A 25022-nucleotide genomic window follows, 5' to 3' on the forward strand; every position below is an offset into this window, starting at 1 on the left:
AGAAATCCAGATTATTAATATGTGAAATAAGTGAAAGGTAACCACTCACCTGTAGCAAACCGATGCATGTAGCACAAACACATAACAGTAATCAGCATCCACTCTAGCTTCAAGGTCTTGCTCTTTTTCTAGCAAAGCAAACATCGTCACCCATACAGTCACCCAAATGTGCACTCCCTCAACCACGAGACTGATTATTGATGCTCGATTCTCGAAAGCAGTTGTGTGAGCTGATGGAGGTGTGGGAGGAGTAGGACAAGACACAATTAGGGGGCTAGCAGGAAATAGGTGTTCGAATAGATGACTCTGCCACCACACAATAAGACAAAAGGAGTACAGAGACTAGAGCAAAAAGAGAGGTGGGAGGAGAGAGAGGAGTTGAAGGGGAAGGGTGGTGGAAGAAGAGGAAGTTGGAGCTGAAGAGGTACAATGGGATTGAAGGGTGAAGTACTCAAGAACTAATCCTGTCACGGCACTAAGCCAAAATGAAGTGCTTTAGTGAGTCCAGTTACGGGTTGTAATTGAATGAACTACACCAGCAGTCTGTCACCTCGATGTTCAAGAACACTTTTACCTTATTGAAGATTTACGGCTGCCTTCTCGCTCTTTCTTGATGCAGTGGACCTGCTATGCAGTGCCACTAATCATTTTGTGGGACTTTGTTTCCGGCAACAGTTGGCCCCAGGGCTGTAAGAGAGTTCACATCTCTGCCAACTAACTACAAAATGACCAGAATGGCACAAATATATTTTTAGAGAACTCTTTTGTATTGTGTTATTCTTGTACTCAATATTTGCAATGCTCGGTGACACATCTCTTATTATTCAGAACAAAATGCCTGAAGTGAAGTTCAGAACAGCACATAAGAGAATGACATTTCGCCACAGCTTCTAGCAATGACCCCCCCCCCCCTCCCCCAGTCGAGGTGCTTCCTCTATGTGTTCCAAAACACTGCCAAGCTGTAGGGCAGATGAAGACTCTCAACAGCATTGCCCCTTGCTGATGGCCTGTGCTCATGCTTCCCACACCGTCTCAGGGACTCGAACCCATATTTCCCATTTTACTTGAGTTGTTGCCTTAACTGCTTCGGCTATCCGAGCATGACTCATGGGTAGACTCAAACTTCCACACGTCATAGTCCACATGACATACCTGTATTCGTATATCCCATGAATGTTATTCCCATGTATGGAGAACATTTTATTTGTAAGTCACCAGCTAAGTATTGGCCAATAAATATGAAATTGCAGAGCCTGTATTGTGAAGAAGTATGGTGCAATGTTCATTTGGATATGCATGTGTTTTTTTAGGAAGAGGTACTGCAGCTACTACAGCTGCAATGAAAGACATGAAGTGTATTTGCATCTGCTTATATGAACCTCATCCAGCTGTATAATGGAATAATGACATTGGAAATTTGTACCAGACTGGAACTCGAACCTGGATTTCCCACTCTTTACAAGCATTCACCTTACCTTCAGGACCACCCCAAACTCCCATATGTAGCCTTTGTCCACATCTTGTAAGGCTTGCATACATGCTGTGAGATTCCTGCCAAAGAGGTACATTTGATATGATCATCATTTTAACCCATCAAGGCATGTAATGCTTATTATGTAATTGCACAGTGTCTCCTTCAGACATTCATGTGTGCATTATCTGGCAGGAATCAGATAGTTTGTGTGCGAGCATCACAAGATCTGGGTAAGTGTGACATTTGGAAGTTTTGATTGCTCCTGAAGACATGTTCAGATAGCTGAAGTGGTTAAGGCAACTGCTCACATAAAGTGGGAAATCAGGGTTCAAGTCCCATTCCGACACAAATTTTCATTGTTGTCATTCCATTATACAGCTGGAGGAGGTTCAAACTCGCAACTGCAAGTACATTTAATATCTTTCACAGCGGCTGTAGTCGTTGCAATGCCTGTCCCTTCATACATACATACGTACGTATGTACATACATACATATGTCATTCAACATCATCTTTGCCTCTTCACTTCCGCCTCGACTGACATCTCTGCCCAAACTCTTTGTCTTTAAATATGTCTGCTTGTGTCTGTATATGTGTGGATGGATATGTGTGTGTGTGCGAGTAGATACCTCTCCTTTTTTCCCCATAAGGTAAGTCTTTCCGCTCCCGGGATTGGAATGACTCCTTACCCTCTCCCTTAAAACCCACATCCTTTCGTCTTTCCCTCTCCTTCCCCTCTTTCCTGATGAGTCAACAGTTTGTTGCGAAAGCTTGAATTTTGTGTGTGTGTTTGTGTTTGTTTGTGTGTCTATCGACCTGCCAGCACTTTCGTTCGGTAAGTCACATCATCTTTGTATATATATATATATATATAAAAAGAAAGATGAGACTTCGAAATGTAATGTATATATATATATATCCCCGTCCTTTTTTCCCCCTAAGGTAAGTCTTTCCGCTCCCGGGATTGGAATGACTCCTTACCCTCTCCCTTAAAACCCACATCCTTTCGTCTTTCCCTCTCCTTCCCCTCTTTCCTGATGAGTCAACAGTTTGTTGCGAAAGCTTGAATTTTGTGTGTATGTTTGTGTTCGTTTGTGTGTCTGTCGACCTGCCAGCACTTTCATTTGGTAAGTCACATCATCTTTGTTTTTAGATATATTTTTCCTACGTGGAATGTTTCCCTATTATAACCATATCATTGTAATATATATATATATATATATATATATATATATATATATATATATATATATATATATATATATATATATAATGAATATAACAGAGGGAAACATTCCACGTGGAAAAATATATCCAGAAAGAAAGATGATGAGACTTACCAAACAAAAGCGCTGGCAGGTCGATAGACACACAAACAAACACAAATATACACACAAAATTCAAGCTTTCGCAACAAACTGTTGCCTCATCAGGAAAGAGGGGAAGGAGAGGGAAAGACGAAAGGATGTGGGTTTTAAGGGAGAGGATAAGGAGTCATTCCAATCCCGGGAGCGGAAAGACTTACCTTAGGGGGAAAAAAGGACAGGTGTACACTCGCACACACACCCATATCCATCCACACATACAGACACAAGCAGACATATTTAAAGACCAATATGTCTGCTTGTGTCTGTATGTGTGGATGGATATGGGTGTGTGTGCGAGTGTACACCTGTCCTTTTTTCCCCCTAAGGTAAGTCTTTCCGCTCCCGGGATTGGAATGACTCCTTATCCTCTCCCTTAAAACCCACATCCTTTCGTCTTTCCCTCTCCTTCCCCTCTTTCCTGATGAGGCAACAGTTTGTTGCGAAAGCTTGAATTTTGTGTGTATATTTGTGTTTGTTTGTGTGTCTATCGACCTGCCAGCGCTTTTGTTTGGTAAGTCTCATCATCTTTCTTTTTGGATATATATATATATATATATATATATATATATATATATATATATATATATAAAACAAAGATGATGTGACTTACCAAATGAAAGTCCTGGCAGGTCGACAGACACACAAACAAACACAAACATACACACAAAATTCAAGCTTTCGCAACAAACTGTTGCCTCATCAGGAAAGAGGGAAGGAGGGGGAAAGACGAAAGGATGTGGGTTTTAAGGGAGAGGGTAAGGAGTCATTCCAATCCCGGGAGCGGAAAGACTTACCTTAGGGGGAAAAAAGGACGGGTATACTCGCGCACACACACACATATCCATCCACACATATACAGACACAAGCAGACACATTTAAAGACAAAGAGTTTGGGCAGAGATGTCAGTCGAGGCAGAAGTGCAGAGGCAAAGATGTTGTTGAATGACGGGTGAGGTGTGAGTGGCGGCAACTTGAAATTAGCGGAGATTAAGGCCTGGTGGATAACGGGAAGAGAGTGAGATATATATTGAAGACCAAGTTCCCATCTCCGGAGTTCGGATAGGTTGGTGTTAGTGGGAAGTATCCAGATAACCCGGACGGTGTAACACTGTGCCAAGATGTGCTGGCCATGCACCAAGGCATGTTTAGCACAGGGTGATCCTCATTACCAACAAACACTGTCTGCCTGTGTCCATTCATGCGAATGGACAGTTTGTTGCTGGTCATTCCCACATAGAATGCGTCACAGTGTAGGCAGGTCAGTTGGTAGATCACATGGGTGCTTTCACACGTGGCTCTGCCTTTGATCGTGTACACCTTCCGGGTTACACGGCTGGAGTAGGTGATACCCGTCCTTTTTTCCCCCTAAGGTAAGTCTTTCCGCTCCCGGGATTGGAATGACTCCTTACCTTCTCCCTTAAAACCCACATCCTTTCGTCTTTCCCTCTCCTTCCCTCTTTCCTGATGAGGCAACAGTTTGTTGCGAAAGCTTGAATTTTGTGTGTATGTTTGTGTTTGTTTGTGTGTCTGTCGACCTGCCAGCACTTTCATTTGGTAAGTCACATCATCTTTGTTTTTAGATATATTTTTCCTACGTGGAATGTTTCCCCTCTATTATATATATATATATATATATATATATATATATATATATATATATATAGAGAGAGAGAGAGAGAGAGAGAGAGAGAGAGAGACTTACCAAACAAAAGCGCTGGCAGGTCGATAGACACACAAACAAACACAAATATACACACAAAATTCAAGCTTTCGCAACAAACTGTTGCCTCATCTGGAAAGAGGGAAGGAGAGGAAAAGACAAAAGGATGTGGGTTTTAAGGGAGAGGGTAAGGAGTCATTCCAATCCCGGGAGCGGAAAGACTTACCTTAGGGGGGAAAAAAAGGACGGGTATACACTCGCACACACACACATATCCATCCACACATATACAGACACAAGCAGACATATTTAAAAACAAAGATATATTTTTCCTACGTGGAATGTTTCCCTCTATTATAACCATATATATATATATATATATATATATATATATATATATATATATATATATATATATATATATAGAGGGAAACATTCCACGTAGGAAAAATATATCTAAAAACAAAGATGATGTGACTTACCAAATGAAAGTGCTGGCATGTCGACAGACACACAAACAAACACAAACATACACACAAAATTCAAGCTTTCGCAACAAACTGTTGCCTCATCAGGAAAGAGGGGAAGGAGAGGGAAAGACGAAAGGATGTGGGTTTTAGGGAGAGGCTAAGGAGCCATTCCAATCCCGGGAACGGAAAAACTGACCTTAGGGGGAAAAAAGGACAGGTATACACTCGCGCGCACACACACATATCCATCCACACATTGATGTGGATACCTCTCCTTTTTTCCCCCTAAGGTCAGTCTTTCCGTTCCCGGGATTGGAATGGCTCCTTACCCTCTCCCTAAAACCCACATCCTTTCGTCTTTCCCTCTCCTTCCCCTCTTTCCTGATGAGGCAACAGTTTGTTGCGAAAGCTTGAATTTTGTGTGTATGTTTGTGTTTGTTTTTGTGTCTGGCGACATGCCAGCACTTTCATTTGGTTCAAATTCGCAACTGCGAGTACATTTAATATCTTTCACAGCGGCTGTAGTCGTTGCAATGCCTGTCCCTTCATACATACATACGTACGTATGTACATACATACATATGTCATTCAACATCATATATACACTCCTGGAAATAGAAATAAGAACACCGTGAATTCATTGTCCCAGGAAGGGGAAACTTTATTGACACATTCCTGGGGTCAGATACATCACATGATCACACTGACAGAACCACAGGCACATAGACACAGGCAACAGTGCATGCACAATGTCGGCACTAGTACAGTGTATATCCACCTTTCGCAGCAGTGCAGTCTGCTATTCTCCCATGGAGACGATCGTAGAGATGCTGGATGTAGTCCTGTGGAACGGCTTGCCATGCCATTTCCACCTGGCGCCTCAGTTGGACCAGCGTTCGTGCTGGACGTGCAGACCGCGTGAGACGACGCTTCATCCAGTCCCAAACATGCTCAATGGGGGACAGATCCGGAGATCTTGCTGGCCAGGGTAGTTGACTTACACCTTCTAGAGCACGTTGGGTGGCACGGGATACATGCGGACGTGCATTGTCCTGTTGGAACAGCAAGTTCCCTTGCCAGTCTAGGAATGGTAGAACGATGGGTTCGATGACGGTTTGGATGTACCGTGCAGTATTAAGTGTTCCCTCGACGATCACCAGTGGTGTACGGCCAGTGTAGGAGATCGCTCCCCACACCATGATGCCGGGTGTTGGCCCTGTGTGCCTCGGTCGTATGCAGTCCTGATTGTGGCGCTCACCTGCACGGCGCCAAACACGCATACGACCATCATTGGCACCAAGGCAGAAGCGACTCTCATTGCTGAAGACGACACGTCTCCATTCGTCCCTCCATTCACGCCTGTCGCGACACCACTGGAGGCGGGCTGCACAATGTTGGGGCGTGAACGGAAGACGGCCTAACGGTGTGCGGGACCGTAGCCCAGCTTCATGGAGACGGTTGCGAATGGTCCTCGCCGATACCCCAGGAGCAACAGTGTCCCTAATTTGCTGGGAAGTGGCGGTGCGGTCCCCTACGGCACTGCGTAGGATCCTACGGTCTTGGCGTGCATCCGTGCGTCGCTGCGGTCCGGTCCGAGGTCGACGGGCACGTGCACCTTCCGCCGACCACTGGCGACAACATCGATGTACTGTGGAGACCTCACGCCCCACGTGTTGAGCAATTCGGCAGTACGTCCACCCGGCCTCCCGCATGCCCACTATACGCCCTCGCTCAAAGTCCGTCAACTGCACATACGGTTCACGTCCACGCTGTCGCGGCATGCTACCAGTGTTAAAGACTGCGATGGAGCTCCGTATGCCACGGCAAACTGGCTGACACTGACGGCGGCGGTGCACAAATGCTGCGCAGCTAGCGCCATTCGACGGCCAACACCGCGGTTCCTGGTGTGTCCGCTGTGCCGTGCGTGTGATCATTGCTTGTACAGCCCTCTCGCAGTGTCCGGAGCAAGTATGGTGGGTCTGACACACCGGTGCCAATGTGTTCTTTTTTCCATTTCCAGGAGTGTATATATATATCAGCACTTTCATTTGGTAAGTCACATCATCTTTGTTTATATATATATAGTTACAGTGCACGGCCAGCACATCTTGGCACAGTGTTACACTGTCCGGGTTATCTGGATACTTCCCACTAACACCAACCTATCCGAACTCCGGAGATGGGAACTTGCTCTTCAATATATCCTCTCTTCCCGTTATCCACCAGGCCTCAATCTCCGCTAATTTCAAGTAGCCGCCACTCACACCTCACCTGTCATTCAACAACATCTTTGCCTCTGCACTTCTGCCCCGACTGACATCTCTGCCCAAACTCTTTGCCTTTAAATATGTCTGCTTGTGTCTGTATATGTGTGGATGGATATGTGTGTGTGTGTGTGCGAGTGTATATCCGTCCTTTTTTCCCCCTAAGGTAAGTCTTTCCGCTCCCGGGATTGGAATGACTCCTTACCCTCTCCCTTAAAACCCACATCCTTTCGTCTTTCCCTCTCCTTCCCTCTTTCCTGATGAGGCAACAGTTTGTTGCGAAAGCTTGAATTTTGTGTGTATGTTTGTGTTTGTTTGTGTGTCTGTCGACCTGCCAGCACTTTCATTTGGTAAGTCACATCATAATCTGAAGGAACATTGCGTTACACTTCATTACAACACAGGCACTGCAATTTAGTATTTGTTATTTTCAGGGGGTTACATAAAGGACTGCCTGTACACAGTGCCAATCAGTGACATCGCTCTCCTATCTGCACAGGTGAAGCAGTCAGCATTGTTGATGCAGCAGTGCTGGCCTGTACACAGGCAGAACTCGAATATCGCCTTTATGTTCTTTGAGTGATAAGTGGGGGAAATATTGAAATTCTGGCACAACAGAAAACAGCTTTTAAAGCTACTAAATGTTTTATAAATACCATGATGGTGGATTTCTAACAGTTTTCAAGTTATGGTATTTTGAAATATTAACAGGGCTTTACAAACACCCGTGCATATTAGAAAGCAAACACAGATGAAAAGTGAGCTTCAACCAGAAAATTAACTGAATAAAATATTCTTAGTCTTCAAATCACAACACAGCTCTCACTGCAATGTCATTGTGAGTAGAAACCACTGACTGTCAGTGGTTTTTACTTCTGATAGTGACGATAGAGAGAGCTGTCAAAAGCTCAAGTGTTTTAGCCAAAGTGACACTGCTTGAACTGAGATAATTTTATACAGGCATACCCACACAACAGACTCAGGGAACACAAGATGAATTATTAGACAGTTTTTGACTTTTGTAGTCCTGTCTTCCCCAGTTGTGTGTAATATTAGACAATTGTTTATCGTAAAGCGATGAGGAATGAACTAACACAAAAAGATAACAATAAAAACCTATGTTCCTGGCTTTATTTGTGACTAAAATGTTTAATCATATTGGGCAGGCTTAACCCCCCACCCTTCCCTTAGAAAAGGGTTTTGTATGTATTAATTGGGGTGGTGTTCCTTTTTTTCCCTTTGAGTTTGTGTGTTAAATTAAATATGTAACAATTGGCATTGTCTCTCCAAACATAGTTTATAATAAAGCTCTTATGATAGTGTTAGTAAGTACCTATAACATGCATCTAAATTATTCTTGAATATTACTCTATTCTACTGACATTTTTGTATTTATTTGCAGCATTTGTGGTCTGGGCAAGTTCTGAGCTCACTTTATTCACATCTCATCTTATAAAGCAGGTTTTCATGCCACAGTCTGCTATAACAAGCCTTGCGGAAAGTGTAACTTGCATCAGAGGCCAGTGTGACCAGGTAAGTTGCTGTAGAATTTTTTTAGATCAGTATAGCAATAAACTTGAATTACATAAGTAATTAGATGATAATAATAATATTAGTTGAAAATTAATTTTCGATTTTGTAGAGTCTTGTATCGCAAGGAAAAGTGTGGGAGAGGATGTTGTTCTGGTGGCCGGTATCCTCTTTCTACAACACAAATGTACAGGTGGATTAATACAGTTCTCTATTAACATGAATTGGTTACTTTACTTAACTTGAATAGAGTCCATGTGTTGTGGTACAAGCTTATCAGTAATAGTCCTCTTGCAAACTGATGTGAAGTACAATTCTGGTTGAGGTAAACTAGTCCCGCTATAGTCACTAGTCTGGTTGCTATGTACTGTCGTAACCTGTGACGGACTAAACCCACTCTGTGAGTAAACTGACAGAAGCTAAACTGGATGATTGAGTGAGACTGAGAGATCGAGTGAGTGCCTTCTGGCCAGCGGTGGCGGCCTGAATACATGCTATTGAGAGGGCATTGGCAGCATTTTGCTTGTGGGTATGTCTCTGTAACTGCAGTTACACGAGCGTTGAGGATCGACAGAACTCATCTAGCAGTGTCCATCCACCGCTCTGGAGTCTGAAGATGACTCTTTCATAGAGTTGAAACCGGTCACTCACTCCAATAAAAAGTATTTTAACTAGATTGCTATCAAGACTGCCGGAACGCCTCCATGCATGCTCGAATCTCTCTAATTTTACATTCGTGATATCCTCGGGAGGTATAAGTAGGGGGAAGCAATATATTTGATACTTCATCCAGAAACGCACCCTATTGAAACCTGGACAGCAAGCTACACTACGATGCAGAGTGCCTTTCTTGCAGAGTCTGCCGCTTGAGTTTGCTAAACATCTCCGTAACACTATCACACTTACCAAATAACCCTGTGACGAAACGTGCCGCTCTTCTTTGGATCTTCTCTATCTCCTTGTCAACCCGACCTGGTACAGATCCCACACTGATTAGCAGTACTCAAGTATAGGTTGAACGAGTGTTTTGTAAGCCACCTCCTTCGTTGATGGACTACGTTTTCTAAGGACTCTCTCAATGAATCTCAACCTGGCACCTGCCTTACCAACAATTAATTTTATATGATCATTCCACTTCAAATCTTCCCGCACGGATACTCCCAGATATTTTACAGAAGTAACTGCTACCAGTGTTTGTTCTGCTATTATATAACCATACAATAAAGGATCCTTGTTTCTGTGTATTTGAAATAAATTACATTTGTCTATGTTAAGGGTCAGTTGCAACTTCTCTGTACACTACAGCATCATCCCAGAAAAGCCGCATGGAACTTCTGACATTATCTACTCGGTCATTTATATATATTGTGAAAAGCAATGGTCCCATAACACTCCCCTATGGCATGCCAGATGTTACTTTAATGTCTGTAGACGTCTCTTCATTGAGAACATCATGCTGTGTTCTGTTTGCTAAAAACTCTTCAATCCAGCCACTTTGTTTATCAGGCGACATGCAGAACTGGATCGAACGCCTTCCGGAAGTCAAGGAAAATGGCATCTACCTGGGAGCCTGTATCTAATATTTTCTGGGTCTCGTGAACAAATAAAGCGAGTTGGGTCTCACACGATCGCTGTTTCCGGAATCCATGTTGATTCCTACAGAGTAGATTCTGGGTTTCCAGAAATGACATGATACACAAGCAAAAAAACATTTTCTAAAATTCTACATCAGATCGATGTCAGAGATATAGGCCTATAGTTTTGCGCATCTGCTCGACAACTCTTCTTGAAAACTGGGACTACCTGTGCTCTTTTCCAATCATTTGGAATCTTTCGTTCCTCTAGAGACTTCCGGTACACAGCTGTTAGAAGGAGGCAAGTTCTTTCGCGTACTCTGTGTAGAATTGAATTGGTGTCCTGTCAGGTCCAGTGGACTTTCCTCTGATGAGTGATTTCAGTTGCTTTTCTATTCCTTGGACACTTATTTCGATGTCAGCCATTTTTTCGTTTGTGCGAGGATTTAGAGAAGGAACTGCAGTGCGGTCTTCCTCTGTGAAACAGCTTTGGAAAAAAGTGTTTAGTAGTTCAGCTTTATGCGTCTCATCCTCTATTTCAGTGCCTTAATCATCCCAGAGTGTCTGGATATGCTGTTTCGATCCACTTACTGGTTAAACATAAGACCAGAACTTCCTAGGATTTTCTGTCAAGTCGGTACATAGAATTTTACTTTCGAATTCACTGAACGCTTCATGCAAAGCCCTCCTTACGCTAACTTTGACATTGTTTAGCTTCTGTTTGTCTGAGAGGGTTTGGCTGCGTTTGAACTTGCAGTGAAGTTCTCTTTGCTTTCGCAGTAGTTTCCTAACTTTGTTGTTGAACCACGGTGAGTTTTTCCCATCCCTCACCGTTTTACTCAGCACGTACCTGTCTAAAATGCATTTTATGATTGCCTTGAACTTTTTCCATAAACACTCAACATTGTCAGTGTCGGAACAGAAATTTTCGTTTTGATCTTTTAGGTGGTCTGAAATCTGCCTCCTATTACTCTTGCTAAACAGATAAACCTTCCTCACTTTTTTTATATTCCTATTTACTTCCATATTCAGGGATGCTGCAACGGCCTTATGATCACTGATTCCCTGTTCTGCACTTACAGAGTCGAAAAGTTCGGGTCTGTTTGTTATCAGTAGGTCCAAGATGTTATCTCCACGAGTCGGTTCTCTCTATGAGCCAACAAGCATTCCAAAATGGTTTTGCAACGTTGATGTGCACTTGTTACCGTGAGGATAGTCTTAGGCCAAGCTGAGAATGCCTGTGACGGAGCAGATTGGTTTTCTGAACATGCGCAACACTGTGATGTCATCTGTTTAGTGTGGGCATCCATGCCCTGCCAAGTACAGTATTGGTGCACTAACTGTTTAGTGCAACAACTCTCCAATATCCTTGATGAGACAGTTGTAACACTTCCTTTTGCAACACTGTGGGAATAAGCAAACATGATTGTCCACTGTCATTTTGAACTGGAATCACACTCTGTTGAACTGAAAGGTTATGCTGACATGCCGGCCGGAGGCAGGCTGGCACACAATTGTTGTAATTAGTCCTTGATACCCTTGATACTGGCATTGGGCCAGTGTTGATGCCTGAGCTGGTCCTGTACATGATCTATTGGGCACAGATCTGGGTCTCTTACTGGCCGTTAGAGTGCCTCAGCATCATGCAGACAGCTCATAGAGACACCTGCTGTGTGTGTACAAGGATTGTCCTGTTGAAAAATGGCACCACAATCATATTGCATGAGAGGTAGCACATTGGGATGCAGGATGCCCTTGATGTGCTCTTGTGTCATACCAGGGGAAACCTGCGTAGTCATTGCTGATGGCTGCCAGCCAACACAATAACATCAAGAGTAACACCACTGTACCCCACCAAATCGTTGCACGAATGCGGCCTCTTCCCATATTGTCTTTCTGTTAGCTGATGTTGATCTTCCGGGATAGTGCAGAACCATTATTCATTGCTGAACACCAAGTAATGCCATTCATCAGCAGTCTGCCTCTTCCTGATCATAGCACCACTCCAGATGCAGCAATTTGTGTTGTGATTTTAATGGCAGTATATGCATGGGACAGTAGTTTCCTAGTCTGCCTGCTGCTAGTCTCTGACCGATGGTGTGTGACAGCACAGAGAATGTTTCAGGAAGTCCGTTACTAGTTCTTGGATGACAGACACATGTGTGAAGGGGTTACGACATGCTTGGTGCTCATTATTGTGATCCTTATGGAGGACAGAAGTGGTCGACCAAAGCCTTGACATTCCCATGCAGTCCACAACTGTCACATCCAAATGCCCCATAAATCTGGATATTGCACAATTTGACCAGTTGTCCAAAGCCTGTCACATCCCGATAATGCTGTCTCTCTCCAGTATGCAGCATCTCTTGTGTCCATCACAGTGATTGCTCAACCTCACACCTTTTTTATAACCTACCATGCGTGGTAACAACACTAAACATGAAGAGCACTAATGCACTCTCATGATCACTCTTACCTTTTGAGTGACTTCAGCACTATAATCATTTATGTACCCACTAAGGGTGAGTAAATGTACTAAGTTAAATTGACAAATAAAACAATGGAAACTCCAGGTAAAATATCAGCAATATAAGGAAATGATAGACCGCTGTTCACCATAAAGATTACATGTTGAGTTACAGACAGACAGAACGACAGGACTGTCACATCTTTAGCTTTTGGCCAAAGCCTTCTTCAGAAAAGGAAACATGCACACACATTTTCATTCACATAAGCAAGCACCCCTCATGTGCACATGACTGCCACCTCTGGCAGCTCTGACTGGAGTGCCATTCCGGCCTGAACTGCTGGAGGTTGCAGTTGTGTGTGTGAGAGGTGTGCTTGCTTGTGTGAATAAATGTGTGTGTGTGTGTGTGTGTTTGTTTACTTTTCTAAAGAAAGGTTTGTCCAGAAACTAAATGTGTAAAAGTCTTCCATTGTGCCTGTCTGCAACTCAACATATCATCTCTAAATTAAATTGACATCCAACCATGTCTTCTCAGTCCTTAACTTATGTCAGGCAGTGTATGTATCTGTAACAAATCATTCTTTACCTGGCGTGAAATACAGTGCTGTACTCCACCTCTCCACTCTGGCCTCCCTTTTCTTCTTCTTCTTCTTCTTCTTCTTTTTTTTTTTTTTTAAAAAAAGTAAAAATGCACTTATATTACAATGTACTACATGTTTGCTCACTACACTCTGTCCAGTTTTTTCTTCTTCTCTTCAATGAGTAGATTCAATCCATTTAGTGTCATTTTGAATGGATTGGAAAATACCTGTCTATAGCTGGCATATCCCCTTGGATAACAAAGATTTTCCAGCTATAAATTTCTGTATATATGGGAACAGGAGGAGGTAAAAGGGTGCCAAATCTGATTGAATATAGTAGATGTTCTACAATCCAGCTTTAAAATAATTCACTTTTCCTATTGCCAAATCACGTTTGTGTATAAGGTCTATTGGTCTTATCAAATGTGATACTTTTTCTTTTGTATTCCGGACTCTTCTTGTGTAGTTTTTCATCCACTCACTCCAAATACTTAGTGGTACTCACCAGTTATTGTTTTAGCCTTTGCAGGGTAATCAATAAGAAGAATCCCTTTAGTATTCCAGAAACATTAGCTGTAAGCTTTCCTACAGATGAAAAACAGGCTTCACCTTTTTTGAAGTAGGACAACTGACTTCCATCAACTGCTTTGATTTCTGTTCTGTTTCTGGTGGGAAGTGGGCAAACATTGTCTCATCTATATTAATGTATCTTCACATGAAATTAGTGAGATTTATTTTAAATTTATTCATTTGTAACAGAGAAATTTGTTATTGTATTTAATTTGGTGAGTGGTTGACAACTGTAGCTCCAGTTTTTCACAAAGCTGTCACACAGTTATGTCTTGTTGTCAAATGTATGATACTATTTAAGTGTTTTCTTCTTTTGTTGTAACTTCAGTGTGTTGTCCACTTCACTTAGTGTGCTTTCTCCTCTCCATAGCCCCCCCCCCCCCCCCAGGGGGGTCCACAACTCTTTTGTGGATACGTGCGTGGCGAGCACGGGGCCCCGAGCTATTGCAGCCTTCCTTCTTTCCAGGGCCCCTTCCCCTTCCCCTTCCCCTTCCCCTTCCCCTTCCACTTCCCCTCCCCTCCCCCTCCCCCTCCCCCTCCCCCTCCCCCTCCTCCTCCTTTACCCTCCTTGCTCCTTTCCCCTCGCCCTCTCCTCTCCCTCTTTTGGTGTCCTTGCTTATGTTGGCTCCCGCTATCCTCCTGGTTCTGTTTGTTTTACAATATGACTTTGTTGCAAAATCACCTCCTCCTTTTGGCACTCCCTGGTCCCCCTCTGGGGTTTGACCTCCATTACTAAATTTCTCTTCCGTAGTGTGAGCCATTTGGGGAAGAGCACCTTACCTAGTGTCTCCGACGTGTGCCCTCCTAGTACATTCCACCTTTTCTTTCACATTGTTATCTGATGCTAGGGTGCATAGCCAGCACGGTAGCCAGCCCGTGTGGTGGGGTACCCTTTTGGTTGAGACCCCTGAACACACAGGGATCACACTTCTGATACCTGAGCTGTGACCACCTCATGCATGCCTTAGAGTGGTTGCTCGTCATCCTGGAGCATCGGAACTCCCGGCAATGGCCGCCATGCCAGACGGTCCTTGCTGTGGCTGGGTGGCGCCCGTGAGGAGAGCCCCTGATCGGAGTGGATGGTATCAGGGCGGACGCTATGCAAATGAAACACATACGGGTCCAGAACTCTGGCCGTTCTTCTGCAGCCGTCTCTCTGCATGGAACTGATTCTTCTAGTGCTGCTTCTCTTGCCCCTTCGGCCTTCCCTTCCATGGCTACCCCCTAGGAAGAGGGTCAAGCCCGTCGGTTAGGGGCGAAACCTTTCGCCCGTTATCTGGTTTGCACCAGGACTGATGGGGATACTTTCACCAATACCAAACCTTTATTCTTTATGGAACACATTGAAGACAAGTTTGGCGAAGTGGACTCCCTGAGCAAGATGCGGTCAGGTTCGTTGCTGATCAAAACTGCCTCAGCTGTCCAATCTGTGGCCCTTCGTGCCTGTACCCATCTTGGCACAAATATGGTTCAAGGTGTGATTTTTCACAGGGTCCTCATCCTTCAAACTGATGAGGAACTTCGGGACAATCTCGGACGGCGGGGTGTTCACTTTGTACGGCGTGTTCAGAAGGGTCCTAAGGACAATCGCATTGATACTGGTGGCTTTATCCTGGCCTTTGAAGGGGATACCCTCCCTGAGAAAGTAAAGATCATGGTTTATCGATGCGATGTGAAGCCATACATCCCACCTCCTATGAGGTGTTTTAAGTGCTTGCGTTTTGGACACATGTCTTCCCGCTGTTCACAGGCCCCTCTCTGTGGTGACTGTGGACGTCCAATCCATGAGGGGAGTCCCTGTGTTCCCCCTCCTGTGTGTGTAAATTGTCATGGCAGTCATTCTCCAAATTCACCAGATTGCCCAGTGTATAAGAAGGAAAAGAAGATACAGGAGTATAAGTCCCTCGATCGTTTAACCTACACAGAGGCTCGTAAGAAGTATACACGTCTTCACCCTGTGTCCATGTCATCTATTTATGCTTTAGTTACATCTTCACCCCTTCCTCCCCCTTCCTTACCCCAATCCCGGACCCCTCTCCTTCCCCCCCTCCCCTGTGGCTCCCACACCTTCTCCTCTGGGCGCTGCTCCCCCTCCCCAGCCAGAGAAGTTTCCCACTCCTTCGGCGTCTGCCAGTCAAGGGCGCCTCTCCCAGGATGGCCCTTCCCGGCACCTTCCAGGCCAAAGGTCTGCTGCCACGCGACGACCGCGAGAGCCGCGGTCTGTCGGCCCCCAGGTCACCCGGTCTCTTTCTGTTCCCAATCTTGCTGCAGCTGGCTCCTTTATGCCACACAGCCCTCCTCGATCTCAGCCTGAAAAGAAGAAGAAACATAAGTCCCGGGACAAAGAGCCTCTGGTGTCACCAGAGGTCCCATCCCCGGCTTCACAACCGGATTCTGACCTGTCGTTCATGGATGTCGCCCCCTCCTTGTCAGTGACGGGTGGTGACCCGGCGGTATGACTGGCTTTAGCGTGTTCAGCCCACATTTAAATCATCGTTCTGTGGTTATCCAATGGATACTATTGTCACCTTCCGGAATTGAAATCCCTTCTTTCGTCTTAGTCTGCAACTTGTGTGGTTCTACAGGAATCTCATTTTACTGATGCTCACTCACCGACCCTCCGTGGGTTCCGTGTTTTTTGTCGAAATCGGGTCGGACTCCTGCGGGCTTCTGGTGGCATTTGTACGTTGGTCCGTACAGACATTGCTAGCATGTGGATTCCTCTTCAAACTACATAGGAAGCCGTTGCTGTTAGGGTCCACCTGGACTCTGAGGTCACGGTTTGCAATCTTTATCTCCCTCCTGACAGGACTCTTACACCTGCTGCCTCAAATGCTCTTCTTCAGCAACTTCCTCCTCCCTTCCTCCTCCTTGGAGATTTTAATGCTCATCATCCCTTGTGGGGCAGTGCATTTTCATCTAGACAAGGTCTTCTCATAGACCAGTTTATTGCAGACTACGACTTGTGCCTTCTTAATGATGGCTCCCCTACTCATTTCAGTGCCGGTCGTGGTACCTTTTCTGCCATTAATCTTTCTCTTTCTTCTCCCTCTCTCCTCCCTTCATTACACTGTTTGCCACACGACGACCTTTGTGATAGTGACCATTTCCCGTTGATTCTCTCTCTTCCTTCCTGCTCCCCGATGGACAGGTTACCTCGTTGGTCTTTCCACCACGCCGATTGGCCTCTATACACTGCACAGGTCGTGTTTTCTCCCTCTTTGTCGGGTTGTATTGATGACGTCCTGTGTGACGTGTCTGACACGATTGTTTGCGCTGCTAGCCTTGCTGTCCCGTGCTCATCTGGACCATTTAGTTGCCGGCAAGTCCCGTGGTGGAGTATGGCCATTGCCATTGCCATCCGTGATCGCCGTCGAGCTTTGCAACATTTAAAGAGGCACCCATCCGTAGCCAGCCTTACTACCTTTAAACGCCTTCGCGCGAAAGCCTGTTATTTAATCAAACAGAGCAAGCAGATATGTTGGGAACGATTTGTTTCTTCCCTCAGTTCTACTGTCCCTCTGTCACGGGTATGGGCTACACTTTGCTCTCTCCAAGGTTGCCATCGGCAGTCCACCCTCCCAGGCCTTCACCTCTCAGATGGCCTTTGTACGGACCCGTTAGTTCTTGCGGAACATCTTGCGACCCATTTTGCAATGGCATCAGCATCAGCCTCCTATCCGGCTGCTTTCCTTCACCGGAAACAGCGAGCCGATGCTTCCACCTTATGTTTTACCCCTTGTGAGTCAGAATCTTACAACGAACCTTTTACTGAATGGGAATTTCTTTCTGCACTTTCTTCTTCTCATGATATGGCCCCTGGCCCAGACTCCATTCATAACCAACTGCTTCAACATCTCAGTGCTCCACAACGGCAACATCTTCTCTGGGTGTTTAACCGTATCTGGCTCCAGGGTGACTTCCCTTCTCAGTGGAGGGATAGCCTCATGCTTCCTGTCCTTAAGCCTGGCAAGAACCCCCTATCTGTTGACAGCTATCGGCCAATTAGTCTGACCAATGTTGTTTGTAAGTTACTTGAATGGATGGTAGCCCGTCAGCTCAATTAGGTCCTTGAATCTCGGGATCTATCGTCCCCTTACCAGTGTGGCTTCCGAGAGGGATGGTCTCCAATCGATCATTTACTTCGCTTGGAATCCGCAGTTTGGCAGGCTTTTTCTCAGTGCCGCCATTTGGTTGCAGTATTTTTTGACCTTCACAAGGCCTATGACACGGCCTGGCGCCATCACATCTTACTTACCCTTCATCAGTGGGGTCTTCGGGGCCCACTCCCGATTTTTATCCACCAGTTCCTGTTCCATTGGTCATTCAGGGTTCGGGTTGGTACTGTTTTTAGTTCTCCACGGACCCAGGAGACGGGCATCCCACAGGGTTCTGTCTTGAGTGTCCTTCTTTTCCTCATTGCTATCGATGGACTTGTGGCCTCTGTCGGCCCTTTGGTCGCCCCTGCCCTGTATGTGGATGATTTCTGCATTTGGGTTAGTTCCTCTTCGATGGCCTCTGCAGAGCGGCAGCTCCATGTAGCTATACGGCGTGCCTCTGCATGGACTCTCTCACACGGGTTTCAATTCTCTCCTTTAAAATCACGGGTGGTCCACTTCTGTTGCCGTACTACGATCCACCCTGATCCAGAGCTCTATCTCAATGCACAATGATTGCCTGTGGTCCCACAGTTTCATTTCCTGCATCTTCTTTTCGACAACAAGCTCACTTGGCTGCCCCATATCAGACTTCTGAAGGTAGGATGTTTCCGTAAACTCAATGTCCTTCGCTTCCTTGCCCACTCCTCTTGGGGTGCGGACCATTCCCTCCTTCTCCGTCTTTATCGCGCTCTAGTTCTGTCTCGCTTGGACTATGGTTGTCAAGTTTATGGTTCAGCTGCTCCTTCCACACTGCACGTGCTGGATCCAGTCCACCATCGTGGTATCCGTTTGGCGACTGGTTCCTTCCCTACTAGCCCTGTTGATAGTCTCCTGGCTGAAGCTGGGATCCCCCCCCCCCTCCCCCCTTTCTGTTCGGAGGTCCCAGCTTCTGGTGTCTTATGCACTCGCTATCCGTTCCTCTCCCACTCATCCTTCCTATTCTATCGTGTTCCCAGACCATGGACGTCGCCCACCCGATTCCCGCCCTCGGGCAGGTTTACCGGTTGGGCTCCGCCTTGCGTCTCTTTGCCGTGATTTTCAGCTTCCTTCTTTGTCCTGTCTTCCTCGCTCCCTCCCCTCCACCCCCTTTGGTTAGTTCCTCGGCCTCGAATTCGGATGGATCTCCGCCGAGGTCCTAAAGGCCCCCCCCCCCGATGGTGTTCCGTTCCTTTTTCCACCAAATTTTATGGGAGTTTCGGGATGCTGTTGCTTTTTACACTGATGGCTCTAAATCTGCTGATCATGTGGGGTATGCCTTCATGTCCTCTGTTGGAACGGAAAATCATCTGCTGCCACCTACATGTGGGGTGTTTACTGTGGAATTGATAGCAATTTCCCAGGCCCTTACCTTTATTAAACAGTCCAAACACAACCGCGTTTTGTTATGTGGCCTTCTGGCTATTGACCGGTGTTCTTCACTCCATCCCTTGGTCTCTGCCATCCATGACCATCTCGCTGATCTTCACCATGCTGCTTGTTCCGTTGACTTCCTTTGGGTGCCTGGCCATGCAGGTATCCCAGGTAATGAGCTCGATAATTGTTTGGCTGGGGGAGCAGTCACTTACCCCTCCTTCTCTGTAACCCCTCCTGCAGCGGATTTACGGCTTCACATCAAATCCCACTTCGCACAGTCATGGGCCAACTCTTGGGAGGCTACTCCTCTGTCTAATAAACTTCGTGCGATTAAGGTGACACCAGGCCCGTGGCGTTCTTCCTTTTGCCTCTCCCGAAAGGACTCGACCACACTGTGCCGTCTCCGCATTGGCCATACCAGACTGACCCATGGTTTTCTTTTGTGTGATGAGCCACCCCCACTTTGTGGTTGTGTAGCCTTCCAGTCAGTAGCCCACATTTTGGTTGAATGCCCCCTTCTTTTGGCTCTGCGTGCTAAGTACAGCCTCCCCCGCACTTTACCTTTGATGTTGGCTGACGATTCCAATATGGTATCTCTGGTTCTCAGTTTCCTCTGGGAAAGTGGTTTTTATTCTCAGTTTTAAGGTTTTTAATCTCTCTCTGGTGTTGGGGCAGGGCAGTAAGTGTTGGGGTATCTCCCACTGTAAGCCATGTTTGGAGATTCCCGACTCACCTCCCTGACTGAAATCCTCTTTTCTTCCCCTTTTACTCTGTTGTTTTTTATGGATTGGTTAGTCTCCTTTTCTCATACGTACTTCTACATTCTAGCAGTTGCACCTTTTAAGTCACAGGTGGTCTTGCCTCTGCTGCTTCAGCATAGCGTTGGGTTCGTTCTCTTGCTGCCTTCCCTCATTTTGTTTTTGTCATTGACAACATGACGGCCCTTTTACATTTTTAGCCTTTTCCCTTTTATTGTTCTGACTTTCCTGAGATGTCACACTCGCGGAATGGACCACATTTGAAACAAGGGACTGATGACGTTGCTGTTTGGTCCCTTAAACCCCAAACAACCAACCAACCTGTCCATAGCTGTGTGAATTAGGTCTTGGTTTACGGTATTTTGTCTTGTGGCATGCCTATATTGTCAGCTATTTCACATAACTTTAATGGCTAATTGTCCAGTACCTTATTGTGCACTTTCTTTATGTTTTCATCTGCGGTTGCAGTTTTGGACTGTTTTCATACAGATCATTTTCAAGATAAGTATGGCCATGTTTGAGTTCAGCTGCCCATTTCTTAAATGTTGGAAATGTAAGTGAGGTGTCTTCAGATGAATTTTCGTTAGTGACAAACTGTCCAAAATTATTAATTTTGTGATAACAAGACATTTTAGTTTATACATTTTATGGAGCAGCAGAGATAATGATAATTTAGTAAGTTTATAGTTGGTTGTTATTCAGTTCGCCATCTTTCTCACTCGAGCCTGGCAACTAAATTTATGGTCAGCCAGAAAACGAAGGGAAACATACTGTCCACAGTCCACACGGCCACATTCTGATCCAGCCCACTGAAAGAAAAGTTTCTATTCTCCTTCTGCTTAGCGGGATCAGGACTATGATTTTAAATGAAAGTATAAACTTCTATTTTATACTTATATTGAGTGAAGTTTCTTGGAATTCACAATGTTCAATTGAAAATAAATCTTTCTATTCTAACAACACAACTAGCAGTTAAGAGGTGACCTCTGTGGTATGTTTCTACCAGATTATCTTTCGCCCTGACTAATAATAAAAGTTTGCAATAAATGTTCAAAATTAATGCTCGCCATAAAAGTGGAGATAATAGTCGCCACTTGCCAAGCGGATTTGTAATTCTCAAGGACGGCACACTAACAGTTACCTTGGTGAATTCCAAGCAATCCATTTTTATCACAAATACGCGATCCGTCACAGTCCGGTTCTGACATCATCAGAGGCATAGCGCAATCCGACGTTTAACAGACATGAATCTTATAGTGGCTGAGTGCAAAGTTAACCTTACTACTGCCTCTCAGGCTGTATTTATATAGGTGCTGGAGTGGACGGCTGAGGGAACATATGTTGTCTACGGCTTTCTGTGTACTGCAGCAGCCTCCGAACAACTGCTTTCTTGGGCACACAATCTTTAATAACCTAGTTATAAATTAATTTAGAAACTTCTCCATTTTTAAACTTATTCAAATAAGTTATTTGAAAGCACAGAAAAAGTTTCAGCTTGCTTGAATGAAAATTTTGCCTTCTAGAATTTTTATACTGGAACTAACAGTAGATCGTTACCTCTGGACCATACCTTTACTAGAACTCGTATTGGCTGTTATTAATACTACAACTCTAAAATTTAGTATAGCTCTATTAATTGGTAGGTTTTATCATCTGCTTTAAACAAAATTTTCTATCATTAAAATTACATGTACTTAATTTACTACAATTGGGTATATTTTAGTTACAAAATTGATTTTTACTTAATTACTAAAAAACTATAAGAGGTAGTTTAATGAGGTCTCTCAGTTGTGATTTTTAGGGTGAACCAAATTTTTACATTTCTAAGTCCAATTTTAGCGCCTTTGATTTTTCCTAAAACTTGGATTCCGGTGTTAATTTTTTGTTCTGTGGGCTTGAAACTTGCACCACTTATTTATAAGCTCTATATGCACATTCTGACCAAATTCTGGCTTTCTATCTTTGTTATTTAGTGCACTTATCTTTCTCTTAAAACGGCCATTTTACATAAACTATTAAGTCTAGGTACATAAAACTTTATCAGAATGAGATTTTTACTCTGCAGCGGATTGTGTGCTGATATGAAACTTCCTGGCAGATTAAAACTGTGTACCGGACCAAGACTCGAACAGCAGAGTGAAAATCTCATTCTGGAAACATCCCCCAGGCTGTGGCTAAGCCATGTCTCCACAATATCCTTTCTTTCAGGAGTGCTAGTTCTGCAAGGTTCGCAGGATAGCTTCTGTAAAGTTTAGAAGGTAGGAGACGAGGTGCTGGCAGAAGTAAAGCTGTGAGAACGGGGCATGAGTCATGCTTGGGTAGCTCAGTTGGTAGAGGACTTGCCCGCAAAAGGCAAAGGTTCAGAATTTGTGTCTCAGTCCGGCACACAGTTTTAATCTGCCAGGAAGTTTCATAAAACTTTATATTTGGAACATTATTATTCTAAAATATATTTTAACAAAGTTTTCAATGTAAATTTTGATTTTTAATTTCATACTTAATTGTGTTGCAATACTTGCACACTACACACGATGCGTTAAGGTGATGTGGCGCTACTATCAGTTAACTGGAGTAAGTCCTGGCACACTTGCTTGCCTCTGTATCTCACACACAATACAGTGCTTGCTTTGCTTCAATTTGACTGCAGAATGCACACTGCTAATTAAGAAAGGGAATAAAGAAACAGAACTTCTGCAGATTTTATTTCAGTCATATAAATACGAATTGTGTGGCAAGCTGAGAACGCTTTACTTTATCATTGTATGTTCTTACCCCAGTGTTGTGCAGATTTTTAAGATTCTTCAAATTATGGTATTCTGTATGTGCATAGAATAAGTAAATGAAATCATATTAACTGTGGGTAGTGTGGTCATCATATCTGTCTCATGAATGTAATTATTAGTGGCTCTTAAAAATTGTGTGAAACAGTTGTCAAATCTTACCGACCAGTGAGAAATTTGGATTCAGTACAGGTGCAACATTAAGACAGTTATAAAACTAAGTAATAATAATGACTGTATAAGAGTAGATAACTTTTCATGTAACAGAAGAGGGCTTGATCAACAGACAGGCTCGTAGACAGGGTGATAAAATTCTTACTTTTTGAGCATAGTTCTTCAGAGCTCTTTATCTATCCCTGGTCTTCTCTCTCCCTCCCTCCCTCCCTCCCTCTCTCCCTCTCTCTTCTCCACCTCTCTCTCTTCCTTCCATGCTTGTGGCTTGTGTGGAATTATTCCTCATTGGAGAGGCTGATCCACTGAGTTTCCTACACTTGGTGGTAGCTAGTATGAAACTCTGCCAGGGTTCTTATTGAAAACATGCATTTTTAGTGGAATTAAAATTCCTCAAGAGTGATGTTGCCCTAATAAGATACTGTGTCCAGATATTGTAGAAGAAATTTCTGGTATTTGTTTGATGTGTGTGGTTTTATGAAGAATTTCAAAATATTTCTCCAAATATCGAGCATTTCACTTTTCTTTGCAGAGAAATGCATTCCATATTGTGCTGCCGTTGCCTCCCATGCATCTAACTGCTCTTGCACCTCCTTCTCTCAATTTCCCCATAACATCAGGTCATCGGCAAAAAGCACTGCTTTCATTTTATGATCTCCAATTGCCTCTGATACTTGCTGTAGGATTTCATCCATAACAATAATAAACAATAAAGGCGAAAGTGCACTTCCCTGTCGCAGCCCATTTTCCAGCTTGAACCATGCAGTACGTTCCCTCCCCACTTTCACACAACTCTCACTTCCCTCATACATTTTTCTGACTTTTCGTGTTATCTCTTCATCTATCCCTTTTGCGTTCAGCACATCCCAGAGCTTGTCCCTACAGATACTGTCATACGCCTTCTCAATATCTAAAAAGGCCATGATTAAATCCTTCCCGTACTCATAGTGCCTTTCCTGCAGTTGCCTTACCGCAAATACGAGGTCCGTTGTTGATCTTCCCGGTCTGAAACCGTACTGCTCCTCTTGCAGTCTACTTTCAATACTGCTTCTTATTCTCTTCTCCAGGATCTTTTCATAGATTTTTCCACAGTGGCATAGCAGGGTGATTCCTCTGTAGTTCTCACAACAAGGAAGAAGAATAGGCCAAATGTGGATATAACTTGTGGAGGGGAAAAACTACAAGTGGTAGAGAACTTCAAGTACCTGGGAAGCGTGATTTAAAGTATGGGGGGAAACGCAATGGAAATAAATGAAAGGTGCAGAAAAGCAGGGCAGTTCTACAAATGCATTAGGGGGCTTATTTGGAGCAAGGAGGTGCCACAGAAATCCAAGGGAATTATATACCGAACCTACTTTGTCCCCATATTGGCATACGGAAGTGAGACATGGGTAATGCACAAAAGCGACAAAAGTAGAATACATGCTAGTGAAATGAAGTTCCAGAGGAGCAGGTTGGGTGTAACAAGACGAGACAGATTGCGAAATGTGTATGTGAGGGAAAGACTAAAGGAGGAACCAGTACAGGACAGGATAGAAAAATCAAGACTGCAGTGGTATGGACACATGAAGAGAATGGATGAGGGAAGAATTCCAAAGAGGATGTTTGATCTGCAACTGGAGGGGAAGAGGCCCAGAGGAAGACCAAGAGATAGATGGGTGAAGGGAGTGAAGGAATGTGTGATGAGAAGAGGAGAGAACTGGACGAAGGTGGAAGAGGGGGAATGGTGGAAAGACAGAACACGATGGAGAGGCTTGTGTTCCCGACAGACCCAGCCAGTGGCTGGAAACTGTCCAAGATGATGATGATCGAGCATTTATTTGACATCCTCCACATAAAAACCC

At 44.4% G+C, this 25022-nt stretch overlaps 1 protein-coding gene across 3 annotated transcripts in view; it reads left to right on the forward strand.

The window, feature by feature from the left end:
- Nucleotides 1-25022, forward strand: part of LOC126191977 (exocyst complex component 8) — a 124182-nt gene that overhangs the window by 63676 nt on the left and 35484 nt on the right. For all 3 annotated transcript variants that reach the window (XM_049932568.1, XM_049932569.1, XM_049932570.1), the window contains one exon: nucleotides 8637-8767. In XM_049932568.1, coding sequence (XP_049788525.1) covers nucleotides 8637-8767 — 131 coding nt within the window. The remainder of the gene's footprint in view (nucleotides 1-8636; nucleotides 8768-25022) is intronic.

This window comes from Schistocerca nitens, chromosome 1 (genome assembly GCF_023898315.1).
Source record: "Schistocerca nitens isolate TAMUIC-IGC-003100 chromosome 1, iqSchNite1.1, whole genome shotgun sequence".
In the NCBI taxonomy this organism is placed as follows: domain Eukaryota; kingdom Metazoa; phylum Arthropoda; class Insecta; order Orthoptera; family Acrididae; genus Schistocerca; species Schistocerca nitens.